Source organism: Oncorhynchus kisutch, linkage group LG17 (assembly GCF_002021735.2).
Source record: "Oncorhynchus kisutch isolate 150728-3 linkage group LG17, Okis_V2, whole genome shotgun sequence".
NCBI classification, from domain to species: Eukaryota; Metazoa; Chordata; class Actinopteri; order Salmoniformes; family Salmonidae; genus Oncorhynchus; species Oncorhynchus kisutch.
Window position 1 is genome coordinate 49,193,636 of NC_034190.2, and position 20,976 is coordinate 49,214,611.

General features: G+C 43.0%; 1 protein-coding gene across 1 annotated transcript; it reads left to right on the forward strand.

Annotated features, from left to right (window-relative positions):
- The first annotated feature begins 4,984 nt into the window (after positions 1–4,984).
- map3k12 (mitogen-activated protein kinase kinase kinase 12) lies at positions 4,985–19,935 on the forward strand. Its single transcript, XM_031793985.1, has 14 exons — positions 4,985–5,230; positions 8,457–9,019; positions 11,509–11,692; positions 11,918–12,109; positions 12,500–12,658; positions 12,747–12,905; positions 13,102–13,210; positions 13,384–13,493; positions 13,892–14,008; positions 14,288–14,422; positions 14,604–15,315; positions 15,419–15,486; positions 17,458–17,755; positions 19,642–19,935. Exons 2-14 carry the CDS (start codon positions 8,518–8,520, stop codon positions 19,807–19,809), a joined length of 2,913 nt encoding a protein of 970 aa, XP_031649845.1. The 5' UTR covers positions 4,985–5,230; positions 8,457–8,517; the 3' UTR covers positions 19,810–19,935.
- Positions 19,936–20,976: the final 1,041 nt, after the last annotated feature.

Consider the following 20,976-nt stretch of genomic DNA (forward strand, 5'->3'; position numbering starts at 1 on the left):
TGGGGGGGGCTTGCCTGTTCTGCATGTTATTTTGGCATTAATACATATCACATATCAGTTTGCAAACAATGTAAAATATATATATATATATATATCACTGAGTTAATAAAGCTGCATACAAACATGGTCTCGTTTTTGTTTTCTTGAGTAAGGCAGCTCCAAAATGCAGGTGTTTCAGCCTAGCTCAGTGTTTTCTGTTGTGGTGGGGCAAGCCAGCAGAAAATGCAGAGAGTTGCACTGTGATTTGCTCAGTGTTCTGTCACTCATATGGACACTACATCATAGCCAAGTCTAAGGGTAGACATCGGAAATTCTAGCCCCTTGGGTGCTGCCACAGAGTTACATTAGAAGTGCCCATCCAAGAAGGCTAAAGGTCACTTGCCACCGATAAAATGCCATCAAATCACGTTTTATCTACAGTAACTTTGATTGGACTGATCATGTCAACATCATACTTTCAAAATCTTAGCTAGCAGTCATCATCAAGAATCAAGTCGACAATCTACTGGCAAATCCTTTTTAATCCTTGTCATATGAAGATAAATAATTAAGAGAAATGATAGATAAAATGTATTGGTGCTCATCGGCCATTGGACATAAACATTACACAACAAGTTGGAAATCGCAAATTCAACAATGAGTGGTTTGGAAGGAATCAGTGGCTAACTGCTATTCAATGGAGTGGCTGTATCTGTGTGGTCCCAGGTCTAAGAATAAGGGTATCTTTTCCTAGTTTAAAATGATAAACATTCAACATTGGCCATGCTGTCAATGAAGCATGATTTGTGCCACGATAAAAACAATTGTTAACTCGGAACTGCAAAATCGGACTTTAGTGAATTCAAGACAACTGGGAACTCGGGAAAAACGAGCTACGACTGGGAAAATACGTTTTGAACTTTCATCCAACGGAATTGTAAATCGGGAACTCATGCCTCTTTCTAGAGCTAAGACCTGCAGATCACTGACGTCATCATGATTCAACCTTTTTTTTTCAAGTTATAAATCCAGAAAATAGCAGACTTTGATAGTTTGAAGACAAAATTTGCACACGAAGGACCGCCGTTCCACCTTTCTGTTCAAGTGAGCACAGCACAACAACCCAGCTAGCAATGAGGAATCGGCCCAGAAGCGGCCCTCTTCCGGAATCAGGTTTCAGACTTGGCCCGGAATCAAAATGAATGACTGCCCAGAATCAGCCCAAGTACATCAGGCCGTTTCTGTCTACCGGAATTCAGACGACTTTGTCGACATCTTACCAGAATCCCACCTAGAAGTGGCCCGATGCAAATTTAAATAAATGTATACAAAATTAACCAATTTAGTCATTTTAAATATTGCTCTTATACATTTTATTCATACAAATCATACTCATCCATCCCCAAAACAATGATGTCAGAGGAAACACCGTACACCTGGTGACCGTGTCAGCGTGCTTGCACCTGGCCCGACACAGGAGTCACTACAATGCGATGCAACAAGGACATCCTGGCCAACCAAACCCTCCACTAACTCGGACAATGCCTGGCCAATTGTGCATCACCTCATGGGTCTCTCATTCGTGGCCAGCATGGGTATAGAACTAGCATCTGTAACAATGCAGTTTGCACTGTGATGCAGTGTCTTAGACCGCTGCATCACCCAGGAGGCTCCATCCACAAAGTTTTTAATGCTTATCAGTGGCCTTACACAAGGTATCAAAATACTAAAATACAACTTAAACAGGACTCTTAAATAATTTAATTTAAATGTTAATTGTATTTTTTGATCACAGAAACAATGAGAAAATATGGAAAAATAAATAAATATGAAATGTTAATGATCTCAGCCGAGTGCCCCGACTCTCAGCCGGAATCGGCCCAGATCCACTGTGCTAACTGGGAAGGTGAGTCCAAAAATGTCTTGTATGCTGCTGCATAAATGATGTAATATGCCAGGGAGATATGTATACTGTAGCTAAGAAAGTAATACTAAGTGTATGTTGTGTAGCAAGCTGTTAGTAGCCCATGTGCCTCACCCTAATAATTTGGTATATTTTCACCTCTTAATTTCACCTACTGTTCTGACTTGGTGGTGCACATGTAGCCTATAACCTGTTTTTGAAAAGTGTAATCATCTAATATTGTAAGAGCTTTCATTGTCTGCTTATATGCCCACTTTAATTATCCTACAGTTCTGACTTGGTGTACAGGGACAACACGGTAAGAATGGCCCATGTTCTGAATTCTGTCGCTGTACACTTCAAAAGTGTGTAAGTATACCTTAGTATAACTTAAAATTGTTATATTGACTACGTCCGTCCTAGCTCGCTCATTAATGTCTTAATCGAAATTACGGATTGCCTCTTATCCGCTTGTCATCCCCTTATGCCATAGTTTGCACATCTCAATTGTCAATAGAAACCACATTTGTTTAAACACTCAGCCATACCAGCTGTTTAAAAAAAAGGCAATAAATGAGGCTGAATGAACTGTTTCACTGCCAGACAAGGCTCCGCTGATAGCCAGGTGAAGCAGTGGTAGAGTGCAATTCATGTATTGTTTAGTGTTGTGTTGTGTAGTGGCTTTGCTGGCATGCATCCCACATTCTCTCCCCCCCCCCCCCCCCCCCAAGATTCACATGGCAAAATCGCCACTGATTGTTGCCAATTCAAATGACGTTTTGAGGAGTGCATGCATCATGGTGTCTAGATCTTGGGGGATCAATTATAGACTATAGGGTAACGTGGTGTAAATAGCCCCCCCCCCCCCAAAAAAAGCTGTAATTTGATTGAATATTTCTTAATGTAGAGGCAGTTATTTATATATATATATATATATACACAGTACCAGTCAAAAGTTTGGATACACCATTCATTCAAGGGTTTTTCTTTATTTTTACTATTTTCTACAATGTGGAATAAGTGAAGACATCAGAACTATGAAATAGCACACATGGAATCATGTAGTAACTAAAAAGGGTTAAACGAATCCAAATATATTTTAGATTTTAGATTCTTCAAAGAAGCCACCCTTTGCCTTGATGACAGCTTTGCACACGCTTGGCATTTTCTCAATCAGCTTCATGATGTAGTCACCAGGAATGTTTTTCAATTAACAGGTGTACCTTGTTAAAACTTAATTTGTGGAATTTCTTTCCTTCTTAATGCATTTGAGCCAATCAGTTGTGTTGGGACAAGGTAGGAGTGGCATACAGAAGATAGCCCTATTTGGTAAAATACCAAGTCCATATTATGGCAAGAACAGCTCAAATAAGCAAAGAGAAACGACAGTCCATCATTACTTTAAGACATGAAGGTCAGTGAATGGGGAAAATGTCAACATGCCACAGGAAAGGAAGACCCAGAGTTACCTCTGCTGCAGAGGATAAGTTAATTAGAGTGACCAGCCTCAGACACATCTCAACATCAACTGTTCAGAGGGGACTGCGTGAATATGGCATTCATGGTCCAATTGCTGCAAAGAAACCACTACTAAAGGACACTAATAATAAGAAGAGACTTGCTTGGGCCAAGAAACACAAGCAATGGACATTAGACTGGTGCAAATCTGTCCTTTGGTCTCACGAGTCAAATTTTTTGATTCCAAGCGCCGTGTCCTTTTGAGATGCGGAGTAGGTGAACGGATGATCTCCGCATGTGTGGTTCCCACCGTGAAGCATGGAGGAGTAGGTGCGATGGTGTGGGTGTGCTTGCTGGTGACACTGTCAGCAATTTATTTAGAATTCAAGGCACACTTAACCAGCATGGCTACCACCGCATTCTGCAGCGATACGCCATACTATCTGGTTTGTGCTTAGTGGGACTATCATTTGTTTTTCAACAGGATAATGACCCAACACACTTCCAGGCTGTGTAAGGCCTATTTGATCAAGGAGGAGAGTGATGGATTTCTGCAGCAGATGACCTGGCCTCCACAATCACCTGACCTCGCCCAATTGAGATGGTTTGGGATGAGTTGGACCGCACAGTGAAGAAAAAAAGCAACCAACAAGTGCTCAGCTTATGTGTGAACTCCTTCAAGATGTTTGAAAAAGCATTCCAGGTGAAGCTGGTTGAGAGAATGCCAATAGTGTGCAAAGCTGTCTTCAAGGCAAAAGTGGCTACTTTGAAGAATCTCAAATATAACATATATTTTGATTTGTTTAACACTTTTTTGGTTACTACTTCATAGTTTTGATGTCTTCACTATTATTTATGTATAAAATAGAAAAAAATCTAGAAAAATCCTTGAATGAGTAGGTGTGTCCAAACTTTTGACTGGTACTGTGTATATATAATCCAATTAAGTTAGATCCGATGTAAGTCAATAGTGACTAAATTAGCATTTTCCAAATCATGTTCAAATCATGTCCAAATAACTTAAATGAGTTACATAGTCATTTTGTAGATACTTTAGGATGTGGACATGATTTGATGGGACAATAAAAAGAGGGACCTTACATCAAAACCTCATCATAGTGAGGATATTAACAGTGAGATGACGCCATTTTATTTCAATATTTGATACTTGGACTTTAACTTAATCACTAGTTAATTTAGTTAATCACTCAACACATTTAAAAAAAAAAATAGATTTTGACATGTTACCCCAAAATATTTTATTTAAAAAAAAACATTTGATTAAAAAAGCGTAAACTGTAGTCACTTACTTGCCTTCATAGTTTGTTTTTCTAAGCATGACCATCATCCATATTCCAAATGTTTTACCAAACTTTGCTTTTCTTGTGTCAGCAATTGGACATTGTTCTTGGGGAGTGCTAGTTACCCCACGTTATCCTACCGTATCTCAACCATTAATTGTGTGTGCAAAACATTTCCAAAGGCATCATCTCAAGCAAAGAACAAAGAAGTCAGTGGAACTCACATGACTCGAAGACAGTTTATGAAACGTTGCTGAAAAGATGGAAACCACTGTACAATTTTGTGGGGGCGATATTCGCGCCCCCTTGTGGGTAGCTTGCTCCTCCGTGACGTCAATTCAGCACTGGGAAGGAGACAGCTCCCTCCCCCAACACAGCGCGCGACTCACGTTCCATGGTTCCCCGGTTATTGATAACACAATTTGCCCGCTGGGATTCGTTCTGATAACGTGAACTCGTGGAAAGGGACTTTCACGCAATAAAACGACTGTAAGTCCGGAGAGGAAAAACGACAATTGTTCTTAATTATCGCATGTAGCAAGCTGAACCCATCCCGTACTTGACAACGCGACATCAACCAGGCAGAAAGGTATGGGAATGTCATGCTATCAAGTATTATAGATCAAATAGGAAATCAGGTATTATGAGATGTTCATGTAGGTTTGTCTTTGCCTCATGCAATGTACTCTGTTCGTACTCTGTTCACATTGTAGCGTAACAGCACGTCAATCTAGGAGAAAATGCATAATCGCTGATTAATGCGAGAGATCATATTTATGCAGCAGCGTGATAATCTATTACGAAATTTGTTTGTGTTGGTGCCAACATTAAGTAAATCTACAGACGATGCGGCAGTTAGACTTGGCATGGATGGACTCGTACGGTTCGGGCTTTAATTCATGCACGTCGACTGTGATGCTAGTGAGTGTCATCATCACATCCTTGGTTATTTAAAGATAGATCTCCCTGCATTTGTGAGCGAAAGTGCTCCTTCCCACTGTGGCCCAGTGTTTTTCCCATTTAACGCTCTCTATTCGCTCGAGCGTCGCGATTCTCATGCGGTGGTGCAGTACAGAGTAAGGGGCTGCCGTATAATGTAAATTGGGTACATGTGGCAGTTCTCTCTCTCTCTTACTTACACACACACGCACACGTACGCGCACACGTACGCGCGCACGCACGCACGCACACGCACACACACACACACACACACCTCAATGGGTTAGTTATGCAATTTCGTCATATTCTACAGAGATACAATGCCATGACTTGTACAGTATTGTAAATGAATTGGTTGCAGCATAACACTGTCAAGCCAAGCATGTAACAGGACCACTCAATACATACAGTACCAGAAGAAGCATAGCAGCTTACTCATCCTTATTGATTCCAACAGAGTACTATCCATATCCATAATGTAACAAATATATAGGCTTTCCTGCCCTATGGTGACACTCCTAAGGGAATCACCCTGGGGATAAAGGTCAGGTTTATTCTGTAGTCAGTGCTATCTTCCTGGTTCATTCATAAAACTATTTCCCATTCCAGATGATTTGGCCCTGTTTGACTGCCTCGAATCCCGTTCATAGATTCATAGATATTAAAATGTGGTTTACTGAATAATTGAGTCTATATTGAGGAGAAATTGCATTGAAACGGTTGACTTGTTCTCACAGGAGTGTTTTTTTTAAAGAAAGGTAGAGCAAGATTTTTTTGATTCCCTGTAGTCATTTTTCTCTCTCTCTCTCCCTCTCTTCTCCCACAAAGTAAGGCCCATCTGTCTGATGTTTAGTCTGTTACAGACAGTCTTTCTGCTGAGTGAACAACACCTTTGTAGTTGACTTGATTACAATCATTTCTACTCTACTTAAACTTAAAGAAGGTACCAAATTGTACTTAAAGGGTTCCAAACGCTTGTCACTGTAGTGGTACCTGTAAGCGAAATCCATTGTTAGTTATAGGTATATATCCTTGCAGTTTGTACAAATTTCCCTTTTTAGAGTACCATCACAGTGACAAAGCCGTGTGTTCCTTTTAAGTGACAAAAATGTACCTCTTCTCTATACCAAGCTCCTCATGTGTTCACACCTCTCCGCCATCCCGCTTCTGACACCAGTTCGTGGGGGTAGCCTGGGATTCGAACCTGGGTCCAGCAACTGTCAAGTCAACACGTTAATCAGTACGCTAAGAGGTCCATATACCTCTTGACTAGTTTGATCAGTGTTGGGTTAACGTCGCTGAAATATGAATTACAGCTCTTTATTGTCACATGCTTTTATGTAAGCCTTTATAAAGACGTCAGAACTAGCAGCAGACATGCTCAAACTTTAATTAACATAACCATAGACTGCTTAAACTGGTACACCACTTTCAATCACAGGTGGCCAAAAATAACTAACTGAATGCCACCCCGACTCAGCCATGCCTCCTATGATTGTACCTTTTATATTCCAAATATCGGGTACAACATTTTTACATTATACTAGATTATCCCCAAATGTACAGAACAAAGGTACAGAACAGTACCATGTGAGATTATACAGTGCATTCATAAAGTATTCAGACCACTTCCATTTTTCCCACATTTTGTTATGGTACAGTCTTATTGAAAAAAATAATCTCATCGATCTACACACAATACCCCATAATGACAAAGCAAACAGGTTTTTAGACATTTTTTGCAAATGCATTAAAAATAAAAATAAAAAATGCCTTATTTACATAAGTATTCAGACCCTTTGATATGAGACTCGAAATTGAGTTTGGTGCATCCTGTTTCGATTGACCACCCTTGAGATGTTTCTACGACTTGGCTGGAGTCCACCTGTGGTAAATTCAATTGATTGGACATGATTTGGAAAGGCACACAGCTGTCTACATAAGGTTGCACAGTTGACAGTGCATGCCAGAGCAAAAACCAAGCCATGAGGTTGAAGGAATTGTCCGTAGAGCTCCGAGAAAGGATTGTGTCAAGGCACAGATCGGGGGAAGAGTACCAAAACATTTCTGCAGCATTGAAGGTCCCCAAGAAGAATAGCCTCAATCATTCTTAAATTAAAAAAGTTTGGAAGCACCAAGACTCTTCCTAGAGCTAGCCGCCTGGCCAAACTGATCAATCGGGGGAGAAGAGCCTTGGTCAGGGAGGTGACCATGAACCCAATGGTCACTCTGGCAGAACTCCAGAGTTCACCTGTGGAGACGGGAGAACTTCCAGAAGGACAACTCCTTCTGCACTCCACCAATCTGCACTCCACCAATCAGGCCTTTGTGGTAGAGTTGCCAGACAGAAGACACTCCTCAGTAAAAGGTACATGACAGTCCGCTTGGAGTTTGCAATGACCTTCCAATGACCTTCCAATGACCCTAAGCACACAGCCAACACAACGCAGGAGTTCCTTTAGGACAAGTCTGAATGTCCTTCAGTGGCCCAGGCAGAGCCCGGGCTTGAACCCAATCTAACATTTGATGAGAGACCTGAAAATAGCTGTTCAGTGACGCTCCCCATCCAACCTGACAGCTTGAAATGATCTGCAGAAAAGAATGGGAGAAACTCCCCAATACAGGTTTGCCAAGCTCGCAAAACTGTGGTATGCCTCTGACCCTAACCGTACCCTATTTTCTGAGAGTATATGTATCATACTGACAAGGCCAAACATTCAGAAAACACTATTTTGAATGAGAAACTGAAATACAGGTATATTTCAGCACTGGACAGCTCCAAACAGCCAAAAGAGCAGGTATTAATGGATTATGCTGATTTATAGTGATTCATTTGATTTTTTCTTCCCTCTTCATTTTTGTTTCTCTCCATCCAGGCCTCCCCTTCTCCCTCTGTACTCCCATCCATCCTTGGCTACTGTGTTGTGGGACCCCCTGATGAGTGGGACCTGCCTCCATGAGCCCCGCGCCCCCTCCCCCTCTCTCTCAGGCTTCAGCACCCCCATCTCAGAGCCCCCCTTCCGCAGGTTGGATGCAGACACCCCTGCCTGCACCCCAGAGACCGACCTGACCCCCACCCAGTGTGTCCTCCGCAACGTGTTGTCCATCGACACCGGTGGAGCACCAGGGGTGCCAGGCGGGGTTGAGGGGTGCCCCCACACCTGCGGCAGCAGCCCCACCCCTAGTGACGGGCCCCCGGCCCACTTTGACAACAGTGTGCTGAAGTTACACGAGCATGAGGCCTGCCAGTGTGGGGGCGGGGCAGAGGCGGGGCTTAGCTCGGAGGCTGGGGCCGTCCGTAGCCAATCAGACAACATCCGAATGCAGCAAGGAGGTGGAGGGTTTCTGGAGGGGCTGTTTGGCTGCCTGAAACCCGTCTGGACCATGATCGGGAAAGCGTACTCCCCCGAACACAAGCATAACCAGGAAGGTGTGTGGAGTGAGTATAACAGCCAGTTCTTTGTCACTTCAGCACAAGGTCTTCTGTGTTTAATAACAACTTTTTTATACTTTTAGGATACTGAATACCTTAACCAATACAGAAATACATGGCGATGTCATGTAGGATACTGAATCTATTGTCACTTGAAATGTTAGTCATTCACTGTGAAAGATGTTGAGGTAAATCCGTAACCATGGTGATGTATTATATATCCAATAAAAAGGTTCAACTTCAAGATGCTGCTCTTCCTTGCTACTTTTCATTTTGGAGGGTATTCACTAAAATGGCTTACATTTCTCTCACTTTTTATATCTCTCACTATGCCTTCCTGCCACCATCCCCTACTCTCCGCCATAATGCGGCTGATGTTACCTTTGCACTAGCCTCATTCACAGTCTTATCTACGGTAGCGGATTCACAGCTGGTTAACGAGACAACAAGAACAGCTGCCTCTACAGCAGCAGGTCCCTTGAGACCACAAAACTTCAGTGGACCTCATGCAGAATTAATCTGCTTGTCTCTCTTATTCCGCCTACTGGCGTCTGTCTTCTCACAGTGACCAAACTCTCAGTTATTCAACTATCTACTGTACTCTTATGACAGATTATGGGAGATGAAAGATTAGCTCTGGGGAGACGTGCAGCTGTTTGCCTCTATATGTCTCTCCAACTGCAATCTTACTGTACACTGCACATATTGATCCAATCGTGAGCTATGATGCTATAACGGGGAAAACACCTATTAATATGTCAATATTAAGTACTTTTTTCCATATGAAAGTCATATATACAGTGGGGAGAACAAGTATTTGATACACTGCCGATGTTGCAGGTTTTCCTACTTACAAAGCATGTAGAGGTCTGTAATTTGTATCATAGGTAGTACACTTCAACTGTGAGAGACGGAATCCAGAAAATCACATTGTATGATTTTAACTAATTAATTTGCATTTTATTGCATGACGTAAGTATTTGATACATCAGAAAAGCAGAACTTAATATTTAGTACAGAAACCTTTGTTTGCAATTACAGAGATCATACGTTTCCTGTAGTTCTTGACCAGGTTTGCACACACTGCAGCAGGGATTTTGGCCCACTCCTCCATACAGACCTTCTCCAGATCCTTCAGGTTTCGGGGCTGTCGCTGGGCAATGCGGACTTTCAGCTCCCTCCAAAGATTTTCTATTGGGTTCAGGTCTGGAGACTGGCTAGGCCACTCCAGGATCTTGAGATGCTTCTTACGGAGCCCCTCCTTAGTTGCCCTGGCTGTGTGTTTCGGGTCGTTGTCATGCTGGAAGACCCAGCCACGACCCATCTTCAATGCTCTTACTGAGGGAAGGAGAGTGTTGGCCAAGATCTCGCGATACATGGCCCCATCCTTCCTCCCCTCAATACGGTGCAGTCGTCCTGTCCCCTTTGCAGAAAAGCATCCCCAAAGAATGATGTTTCCACCTCCATGCTTCACGGTTGGGATGGTGTTCTTGGGGTTGTACTCATCCTTCTTCTTCCTCCAAACACAGCGAGTGGAGTTTAGACCAAAAAGCTTTATTTTTGTCTCACCAGACCACATGACCTTCCCCCATTCCTCCTCTGGTTCATCCAGATGGTCATTGGCAAACTTCAGATGGGCCTGGACATGCGCTGGCTTGAGCAGGGGGACCTTGCGTGCGCTGCAGGATTTTAATCCATCACGGCGTAGTGTGTTACTAATGATTTTCTTTGAGACTGTGGTCCCAGCTCTCTTTAGGTCATTGACCAGGTCCTGCCGTGTAGTTCTGGGCTGATCCCTCACCTTCCTCATGATCATTGATGCCCCACAAGGTGAGATCTTGCATGGAGCCCTAGACCAAGGGTGATTGACCGTCATCTTGAACTTCTTCCATTTTCAAATATTGTCCTGTAGCCCATCCCAGCCTTGTGCAGGTCTACAATTTTATCCCTGATGTCCTTACACAGCTCTCTGGTCTTGGCCATTGTGGAGAGGTTTGAGTCTGTTTGATTGAGTGTGTGGACAGGTGTCTTTTATACAGGTAATGAGTTCAAACAGGTGCAGTTAATACAGGTAATGAGTGGAGAACAGGAGGGCTTCTTAAAGAAAAACTAACAGGTCTGTGAGAGCTGGAATTCTTACTGGTTAGTAGGTGATCAAATACTTATGTCATGCAATAAAATGCAAATGAATTACTTAAAAATCATACAATATGATTTTCTGGATTTTTGTTTTAGATTCCATCTCTCACAGATGAAGTGTACCTATGATAAAAATTACAGACCTCTACATGCTTTGTAAGTAGGAAAACCTGCAAAATCGTCAGTGTATCAAATACTTGTTCTCCCCACTCTATGTAGATCTCTTTCCCTTGTGGACCATTAAAATGCAACAGATGAGGTCGTTTATATGATACATCTCAGCTGGTTTGCTTAGAGCCGTCTGCCACCCACTGCCTGTCACTTACTGCTTCCTTGTGTTGATGTTGCATTCTTAGAATCCTGGGAGGTTCCGTTTGAAGAGATCTCGGACCTGCAATGGGTTGGCAGCGGGGCCCAGGGGGCAGTCTTCTTGGGGAAGTTCCACGGAGAGGATGTGGCCGTCAAGAAAGTCCGGGACATCAAGGAGACGGAGATCAAGCACCTACGCAAACTCAAGCACCCCAACATTATCACATTCAAGTGAGAAAAACTCCCTGACCCTGACCCCAAGAGAACAGAGATGTAGAGATGTATATGACTATAGTGGTAGAAAGTATAAACATATACCCAACTGTTGGTCCGAGCTATTGTAGCCTAGACCAGGCAAACCATCATGACATCATCAGACATTGACTCTAGTATTCTCCTCTTTATCATTGTCCCTCCCTTCCTCCATTCCTTCTTCCCTACCTCTCTGTCCCCCAGGGGTATCTGCACCCAGGCTCCCTGCTACTGTATCCTGATGGAGTACTGTGCCCAGGGCCAGCTGTACGAGGTGCTGAGAGCAGGCAGGAAGATCACCCCCTCCCTGCTCATTGACTGGGCCATGGGCATCGCCGGGGGCATGAACTACCTGCACCTCCACAAGATCATCCACAGAGACCTCAAGTCCCCCAAGTGAGTCCATGTGCTCGATATTATCATAACCGTCCGCCTATATCAGGTGTGGGCAATCATTTTGGCTCGAGGGCCCCATCGCGATTTCCAAATTCAACCGAGGGCCGTACATATTTTTTGTACGACCGATTTGTTAGTCAAAACCAAGTCCGTTCAAGAGTGTCCCGGAGTGTTTTTTTAACACCCCAAAATATTATAATTCCACCCGTGGGCTGTATTGAATGGACTCGCGGACCAAGTCCGGTCGGCGGGCTGTATGTCGTCCACCCCTGGCTTATAGAGACTAGAAGTCTCCAAAGTGAATCAGTGAGCTCTTTCTAATAAAATGTTTAGCTATTTCTGGCTTAAGAACATCTACAATAATAGTGGTTTTCTTTCTACCCTTGGAAGTATGCTGATTACCCATGATGACCTAGTGAAGATCTCTGACTTCGGCACCTCCAAGGAGCTCATTGATAAGAGCATGAAGATGTCCTTCGCTGGTACGGTGGCCTGGATGGCCCCAGAGGTCATTCGGAATGAACCCGTATCGGAGAAGGTGGACATCTGGTAAGTGAAAGATTCTTGGCCATAGAAAAGATGACCAATGCAATCCCATCTCAGTGATCACTAACCTAAGGAGTGTTGTGAACTGCAGGTCGTTCGGGGTGGTGCTGTGGGAGATGCTGACCGGGGAGGTCCCCTATAAGGATGTGGACTCCTCTGCCATCATCTGGGGGGTGGGCAACAACAGCCTGAACCTCCCTATCCCCGAGAGCTGCCCAGACGGCTTCAAAATCCTCCTGAGGCAGTGCTGGTGAGTAGAGATGGAGGAGGGGAAAGAGAGGGATGGTGGAAAAGAGGAGAGAGAGGTGAGAGGCGGCAGTGGAAATAGATAGCGGGAAATTCTGTCCTTTTAAACCTTTAAGACTTGTCCCACGTAGAACCATATTGATTATACAGTAGATATACCAAAGTTGTCTCTGGCTGAAAATATCTCCTTGGCTTTGCAGGAACTGTAAACCCAGAAATAGACCCTCTTTCCGTCAGATCCTTCTCCATCTGGATATAGCCTCAGCTGATGTACTCTCCACCCCACAGGAGACATACTTCAAGTCTCAGGTAGCCTACTCTACACTATATCTCACACAACCTGATGAACTCATACACAAGCAAACACATTCCCAAGTGACAGATATGAGTGCAAAAATATGTGCATGCACGTGTACACTCACACACATACCCAGTGTCTAAGTGTGTATGTGTGTGTGTGTGTGTGTGTGTGTGTTGCGCAGGCTGAGTGGCGGGAGGAGGTGAAGCAGCACTTTGAGAAGATTAAGTCTGAGGGGACCTGTCTGCACCGACTGGACGAGGAACTGATCAACCGGCGCAGAGAGGAGCTCAGGTCTGTACCACGACACTCTGACAGGCAGAGTTACTCTTCCCTTTTAGATGCTGGAAGTGATGCTATGCCAGGATAGTGTCAGAGAAAAACCACCACCCACTGGGCCCAGACTCAATTCATTGAAATGACATGGACACAGCATTGATTCAACCAGTGTGTGCCCAGTGGGCAGTGCCTTGTTATGAGCTGTGAAACTATAGTACAGTAATCGCATGGTCATGTCGACAGGCAGTTTCACTAACATCAAATGTCTACCGTTCCTTTTTATCCAATGCCCTTCCCTTATCTATCTTTGAAGATAGAAAAAAGAAAGAGATAGAAAATAATAGTCTCAGGGCACACTTCTTGCATCCTTTCATGCGGAGCATGATGTCATTTGTGCGCTCTTGTCTATTCAGGCACGCTCTGGACATCCGGGAGCACTATGAGAGGAAGCTGGAGAGGACCAACAACCTCTACATGGAGCTCAACGCTGTCATGCTGCAGCTGGAGCTCAAAGAGAAAGAGCTGCAGAAGTAGGTGGCTCCCTCAATCAAAGCACTTTGATGTTTATTTAGTTGTTTAGCTAATTCTCGGATCATTTGCATAAGGAAAAGTCAAATTTATCACATGAATCATGTCAGCTATTATGGCATATAGACCTTCTGAACATGCAGTGTTTCAAAATGAGTTGATAAATAGTCTCTGCTATTTCGGGTTATAGAGGATACAAGTCATAGAAATAGAATATGTAGAACAGACTCGTTTCTCGATTTCTTATGCAATCAACATGAATGGTATTGATGTGTTCCTAGGAGAGAGCAGTCTTTAGATAAGAAGTATCCAGGTCTGTTCAAGCACCACAGCTCCAGACAGACTAGCTCTTCCAACTCCATGGACAAACTCATCAAGAAGAGAAATGTCCCACAGAAACTGCCCTCTGGAAAGAGGTGAGAGTTCATTCCGAGAGCCAAAAGCATAGGAGACAAGGGTAGTTCTTATCTGAACCCTATAAGGAGGTGGATCATGCAAAACTAAATACTCGATTGAAACCATTATAAATAGCTGAAGATTTATTATCCAATTATTTCACATCTGACCATCATTTCCTATTCTATTCTGTTCTCATAGGCCAGACATCCTCAAGTCAGAGGTGATCATTCCCAAGATGGATTCCTCCGTGATGCAGGTCACTATCCCCTCCTGCTCCAACAGGGGCTCCACGTCTCCTAGCCGCTCGCGTAGGGTCAAGACCCGTCACCGCAAGCCTGGCAAGGGCAGCAGCGGGGACCTTGCCGGCCTGAAGGCCACTCAACCCTCTCCCGACGGGGAAAACCCTGCCCAGGCCAACAGTTCCAGCACGGGCCCCTCCAAGCAGCTCCAGGAACCCAGCGTGGCCCTGCGGGCCCTGGGCCACGAGCAGCAGCAGAGGCAGCTGTCCTCCTCCAGCCCGGACCTCATCTGCACCACACTGGCGGCTGACGGTCAAGGGAAAGGAGAACCTACTGTTGGGGGGCTTGAGAGGGGCGGCAGCCTGAGCGCCTCCGCGGGCCTAGGGGGGTCCGAGGGGGGCGTGGGGGGTCTGGATGACCTCACAGAGACCACCCCACGCAGCGACACGCCCAGCGAGGACGCAGCCTCGTTCCCCTTCTCTAGCAGCCCAGACTCGCCATGTGGAAGAGGGGCGGCCGCCGGGAGGGGGTCTGTGCTGGGCGGCCCACGCCTGCCCCACGATGGGGATGATAAGGAAGAGGGAGTGAGTGGCATGAGGTTACCCCGGGGGGCATCAGGCCATCTCACTCCCTCAGCTATCCTGTACAGGGCGGCCATCGCACGCAAACAGGTACAGTCCCAATGGAAGCTAGTTATGTTCAGTATGTACTCTCTCCTTTCATCTCTGTGAATCTGTTAGCTAACCCATTCTGTTTTCCCTGCTGTGTCCACAGAGGCGTGGCGTGTCTTCAGAGGAGGAGGAGGGGGAGGTTGACAGCGAGGTGGAGTTGCCACGGAGACGGTGAGCAGTGTTGGGGAAGCTACTCGGAAAATATAGTTTACCAAGCTACAGATTACTTCACACTGGAAGAAGTTAAGATACACTAAATCTACCCTTAAGAAAAATATAGTTGAAAGGGTAGTTCACTACATCCAATCTACTTTGTGATACATTTTCATATCTAAATCTGAAACGTCATAGACTACAAATTGCAAGAACAGACCACTCTGGAGTCAGATGTTAACAGAATGTGTCATTTAGCCCATCTTTAGAATCTGTATGACAGTATGACCGTTCAGTATGACCGTTCAGTATGACCGTTCAGTATGACTGTTCAATATGACTATTCAATATGACTGTTCCGTATGACCGTTCAGTATGACTGTTCAATATGACTATTCAATATGACTGTTCAATATGCCTATTCAATATGAATGTTCAGTATGACTATTCAGTATGACCGTTCAGTATGACCGTTCAGTATGACCGTTCAGTATGACTGTTCAATATGACTATTCAATATGACTGTTCAGTATGACCGTTCAGTATGACTGTTCAATATGACTATTCAGTATGACTGTTCAGTATGACTGTTCAAAATGACTGTTCAAAATGACTGTTCAATATGACTATTCAGTATGACTGTTAAGTATGACTGTTCAATATGACTGTTCAATATGACTGTTCAATTTGACTGTTCAGTATAAATATTCAGTATGACTTCAATATGACTGTTCAGTATGCCTATTCAATAAGCCTATTCAATATGACTGTTCAGTATGACTGTTCAATATGACTATTCAATATGACTGTTCAATATGACTGTTCAATATTACTATTCAATATGACTGTTCAATATATCTATTCAATATGACTGTTCGATATGACTGTTCAATATGACTGTTCAATATATCTATTCAATATGACTGTTCAATATGACTGTTCAGTATGACTGTTCAGTATGACTGTTCAATATGACTATTGAATATTACTATTCAATGACTGTTCAATATGACTATTCAATATGACTGTTCAATATGACTGTTCAATATGAGTATTCAATATGACTGTTCAATATGACTGTTCAATATATCTATTCAATATGACTGTTCAATATGACTGTTCAGCATGACTGTTCAATATGACTGTCAGATATGACTATTCGATATGACTATTAAATATGACTGTTCAATATTACTATTCAATATGACTGTTCAATATATCTATTCAATATGACTGTTCAATATGACTGTTCAATATGACTGTTCAATATATCTATTCAATATGACTGTTCAATATGACTGTTCAGTATGACTGTTCAGTATGACTATTCAATATGACTGTTCAGCATGACTGTTCAATATGACTGTTCAGTATTACTGTCAGATATGACTATTCGATATTACTATTCAATATGAATGTTCAGTATGACTGTTCAATATTACTATTCAATATGACTATTACATATGACTATAAACTATGAATATTCAGTATGACTGTTCAATATGACTATTTAATATGACTGTTCAGCATGACTGTTCAATATGACTATTGAATATGACTATTTAATGACTGTTCAATATGACTATTGAATATGACTATTTAATGACTGTTCAATATGACTATTCAATATGACTGTTCAGTATGACTGTTCAATATGACTATTCAATATGACTGTCAAATATGACTGTTCAATATGACTACTCAATATGACTGTCAAATATGACTATTCGATATGACTATTAAATATGACTGTTCAGTATGACTGTTCAGTTTGACTGTTCAGTTTGACTGTTCAGTATGACTATTCAATATGACTGTTCAATATGAATGTTCAGTATGGCTGTTCAATATTACAATTCAATATGACTATTAAATATGACTATAAAATATGAATATTCAATATTAATCAAATGAATGGATCAAAACTGAAACTAAACTGGATTCCTCTCTTCTTTCATCCCCCTCTTCTCCCTCGTTCATCCTCCTCAGACGTCCGACCAGCATCACCAAGTGCCAGTTGGTGTCTACCTTCAGCTCGGAGAACCTCTCTGTGTCGGATGGCGAAGAGGGCCACACCACCGACCACTCCCACAGCGGCACGCCGGACGTCGTCAGCACCAACACGGACGACCGTCTGGGCGACCGTAGCGATGACCTCCTGTCGCAGGGGTCAGAGATCCCAGCAGACAACACTGACCCGGTGCAGGCCTCTGGCGGGCTGTCTGAGAGGGAGGGAGCCCTGGGCCAGGTCAAAGCCCTGCTGGATGCTTCACAGAATCCTAATGAGGCAACACAATTCTCTCTCTCTGATACTGGATATACAGTGCATTCGGAAAGTATTCAGAGTATTTTTTAGAATTTTTTGCAAACATATTAAATAGAAACAACTGAAATATCACATTCACATAAGTATTCAGACGCTTTGCTCAGTACTTTGTTGAGTACTTTGTTGAAGCACCTTTGGCAGCAATAGCTTGACACACCTGTATTTGGGGAGTTTCTCCCATTCTTCTCTGCAGATCCTATCAAGATCTGTCCGGTTGGATGGGTGAGCGTCGCTGCACAGCTATTTTCAGGTCTCCAGAGAAGTCCGGGCTCAGGCTGGGCCACTCAAGGATGATTTTGAAACTTGTCCCAAAGCCACTCCTGCGTTGCCTTGGCTGTGTGCTTAGGGTCGTTGTCCTGTTGGAAGGTGAACTTTCGCCCCAGTCTGAGGTCTTGAGCACTCTGGATCAGGTTTAGGGATGGTGCAACGTTTCCTCCAGACGTAACGCTTGGCATTTAGGCCAAAAAGTTCAATCTTGGTTTCATTAGACCAGAGAATCTTTAGTCATGTGCATTTTACTGAGGAGTGGCTTTCGTCTGGCCACTCTACCACAAAGGCCTGATTGGTGGAGTGCTACAGAGATGATTGTCCTTCTGGGAGGTTCTCCCATCTCTACAGAGGAACTCTGGAGCTCTGTCAGAGTGACCATCAGGTTCTTGGTCACCTCCCTGACCAAGGCCCTTCTCCCCCGATTGCTCAGTTTGGCTGGGCAGCCAGCTCTAGGAAGAGTCTCTGGTGGTTCCAAACCTTCAATGCTGCAGAATTGTTTTTGCCACTTTCCTAGATCTGTGCCTCGACACAATCCTGTCTCAGAGCTCTATGGACAATTCCTTCGACCTCATGGCTTGGTTTTTGCTCTGTCAACTGTGGGACATTATATAAACAGGTGTGTGACTTTCCAAATCATGTCCAATCAAATTAATTTGACACAGGTAGACTCCAATCAAGCTGTAGAAACATTTCAAGGATGATCATTGGAAACAGAATGCACCTGAGTTCAACTTCGAGTCTCATAGCAAAGGATCTGAATACATATGTAAATAAGTTTTTTATTTTATTTATTAAAAACCGGTTTTCGCTTCGTAATTATGGGGTAATGTGTGTAGATTGATGAGGAAAATGTTTAATTTAATCCATTTTAGAATAAGGCTGTAACGTAACAAAATGTGGAAAAAGTGAAGGGGTCTGAATACTTTCCGAATGCACTGTATATCTCGTGATATTTTTAATTACTGTGAAGAAAAATATAAACGCAACATACAACAATTTGTTCCAGTTTATATGAGGAAATCTGTCAATTTAAATAAATTCATTAGGCACTAATCTATGGATTTCACATGACTGGGAAAAGAGATATGCATCTGTTGGTCACAGATACCTTAAAAGAAACGGGCCTCAGGATCTCATCATGGTATTTCTGTGCTTTCAAATTGTCATCGATAAAATGCAATTGTGTTTGTTGTCCATAGCTTATGTCACCATAACCCCACTGCCACCATGGAGCACTCTGTTCACAATGTTGACATCAGCAAACTACTCGCACACATGACGCCAGACACGTGGTCTGTAGTTGGCAAAGGAGAAATGCTCACTAACAGGGATGTAAACAAATTTGTGACCATAATTAGAGAGGAATAAGCTTTTTGTGCACATGGGAAATGATCTGGGTATCTGTTATTTCAGCTCATATATTTTTGTTCAGTCTAGTTTATCTGTTCCCCACCACTAGTTTCTAATCTACACTACTTCCATATACAAGAACCATTAACACCTCTCATAACTCTGAGGTTTCAGTTGTTTGTCTTCTACCTCTAGCATAATGTTTCTCTTCTCTCCCTCTACCTCAGAGTCGGGCCCTGTGCGACGACTCGGACTGCGACAGCGCTGAGCTCGACCAGTCAGGAAGTGGGGAGCCCAGTCGTCCACCCAGCGCTGGGGCCTGGGCACCTCCATCAGGGTACCCCTCTGGGCCCCAACAAGGGTCTCCTCAGGGGCACCAGACAGGGCCTCCATAGAGCCAACACACTGGACACTATAGAACGACAGCTACCTTACAGTAAACAACCATCACAGAGCCTACCTACGCCAGTATCTAAAACAGGACTTCACTGATTGTGATGAGTGGTCACATCAACTGAGCTCAGGCTATGACAAGTTAACGACCAGTGTCTCGTGCAGCAATATGGGTTTGTTAGTTAGCATATCTTCATAAAATAACACAGGTGATTTGTTATAAACTGACAGCAGTTGTTAGGACAGCTTGTAATATGACTTGTTTAGATTTCATTTTATAGAGAGTTTAGATCAAGTGTTAATACAGGTACCTTTAGACACTGCTCCAGTTCAGCAACAAAAAAACTTGCACACCGACAAAACAGACATGCGCACACACTGTCCCCTTGCCAACTGGTACTTTACCATCACAGCTCTTGGAGGAGCCTAATGTCCAATTCACTAATTTCTCCCATGCAAATGAATAATGTAGATATTCACATATCACGTTACAAAAAATAATATATTTTACATGTAAGATAAGAACTGATGTATAAAAAAAATAAAGCAGTATGCAGCCCAATTAACAAATGCATGACTACACGTTTATATTAAGTTTTGGATGTGTCCGTTTTATATTTTGTGAGAAGGTTTACACTTTTTTTACCCTGAAAGTATTCATTTCCATAAGAATTTTTGTTAATGAATTGAGGTTGGCACTTAAAAAGGTTATATCAAAGGTGAATGAACAGCTCAGTAAAATGTTTGAACCTTCGATAGGTCCCTCAACTGGTAATGTTAAAGTCATACTTTTATCTTAACTCTCCTACCACAGAGTTTTGAATACACAACCCTTTAAGATCACAGAGAAACTAGCCAGAACAAAGATAGAATACTGCTCTCTGGTGGTAGTAGTGGAATAGTAAGTATCCTTTGAATTTCAAGAGGTTTTTGTTTTTAATACAGCATTGCACATTGTACTGTAACATAGGAATTATATCAAAATATGAGCAAGAAAATAAATACTGTATTGGTAAATCTTCTGAGGTGTGACGGGTGTGTTATATTGTGAACATGTCAACTTCTTACAGAACTTAGGTGAGGCCCCTGTATGACAAGTGAAGTAAAGTGAAAAAGGAAACCAAACTGAAATGTGCAGCACAACATGCTTTGTTCCATTTCATTCAGTG

Bases quoted from the DNA above. Each gene is read 5' to 3' on its own strand.
- map3k12 (XM_031793985.1), top strand. From the start codon at position 8,518: ATGAGTGGGACCTGCCTCCATGAGCCCCGCGCCCCCTCCCCCTCTCTC. The intron at 12,659-12,746 runs GTAAGTGAAAGA...TGTGAACTGCAG, and splicing joins TCGGAGAAGGTGGACATCTG to GTCGTTCGGGGTGGTGCTGT. The intron at 17,756-19,641 runs GCAACACAATTC...CCTCTACCTCAG, and splicing joins CTTCACAGAATCCTAATGAG to AGTCGGGCCCTGTGCGACGA.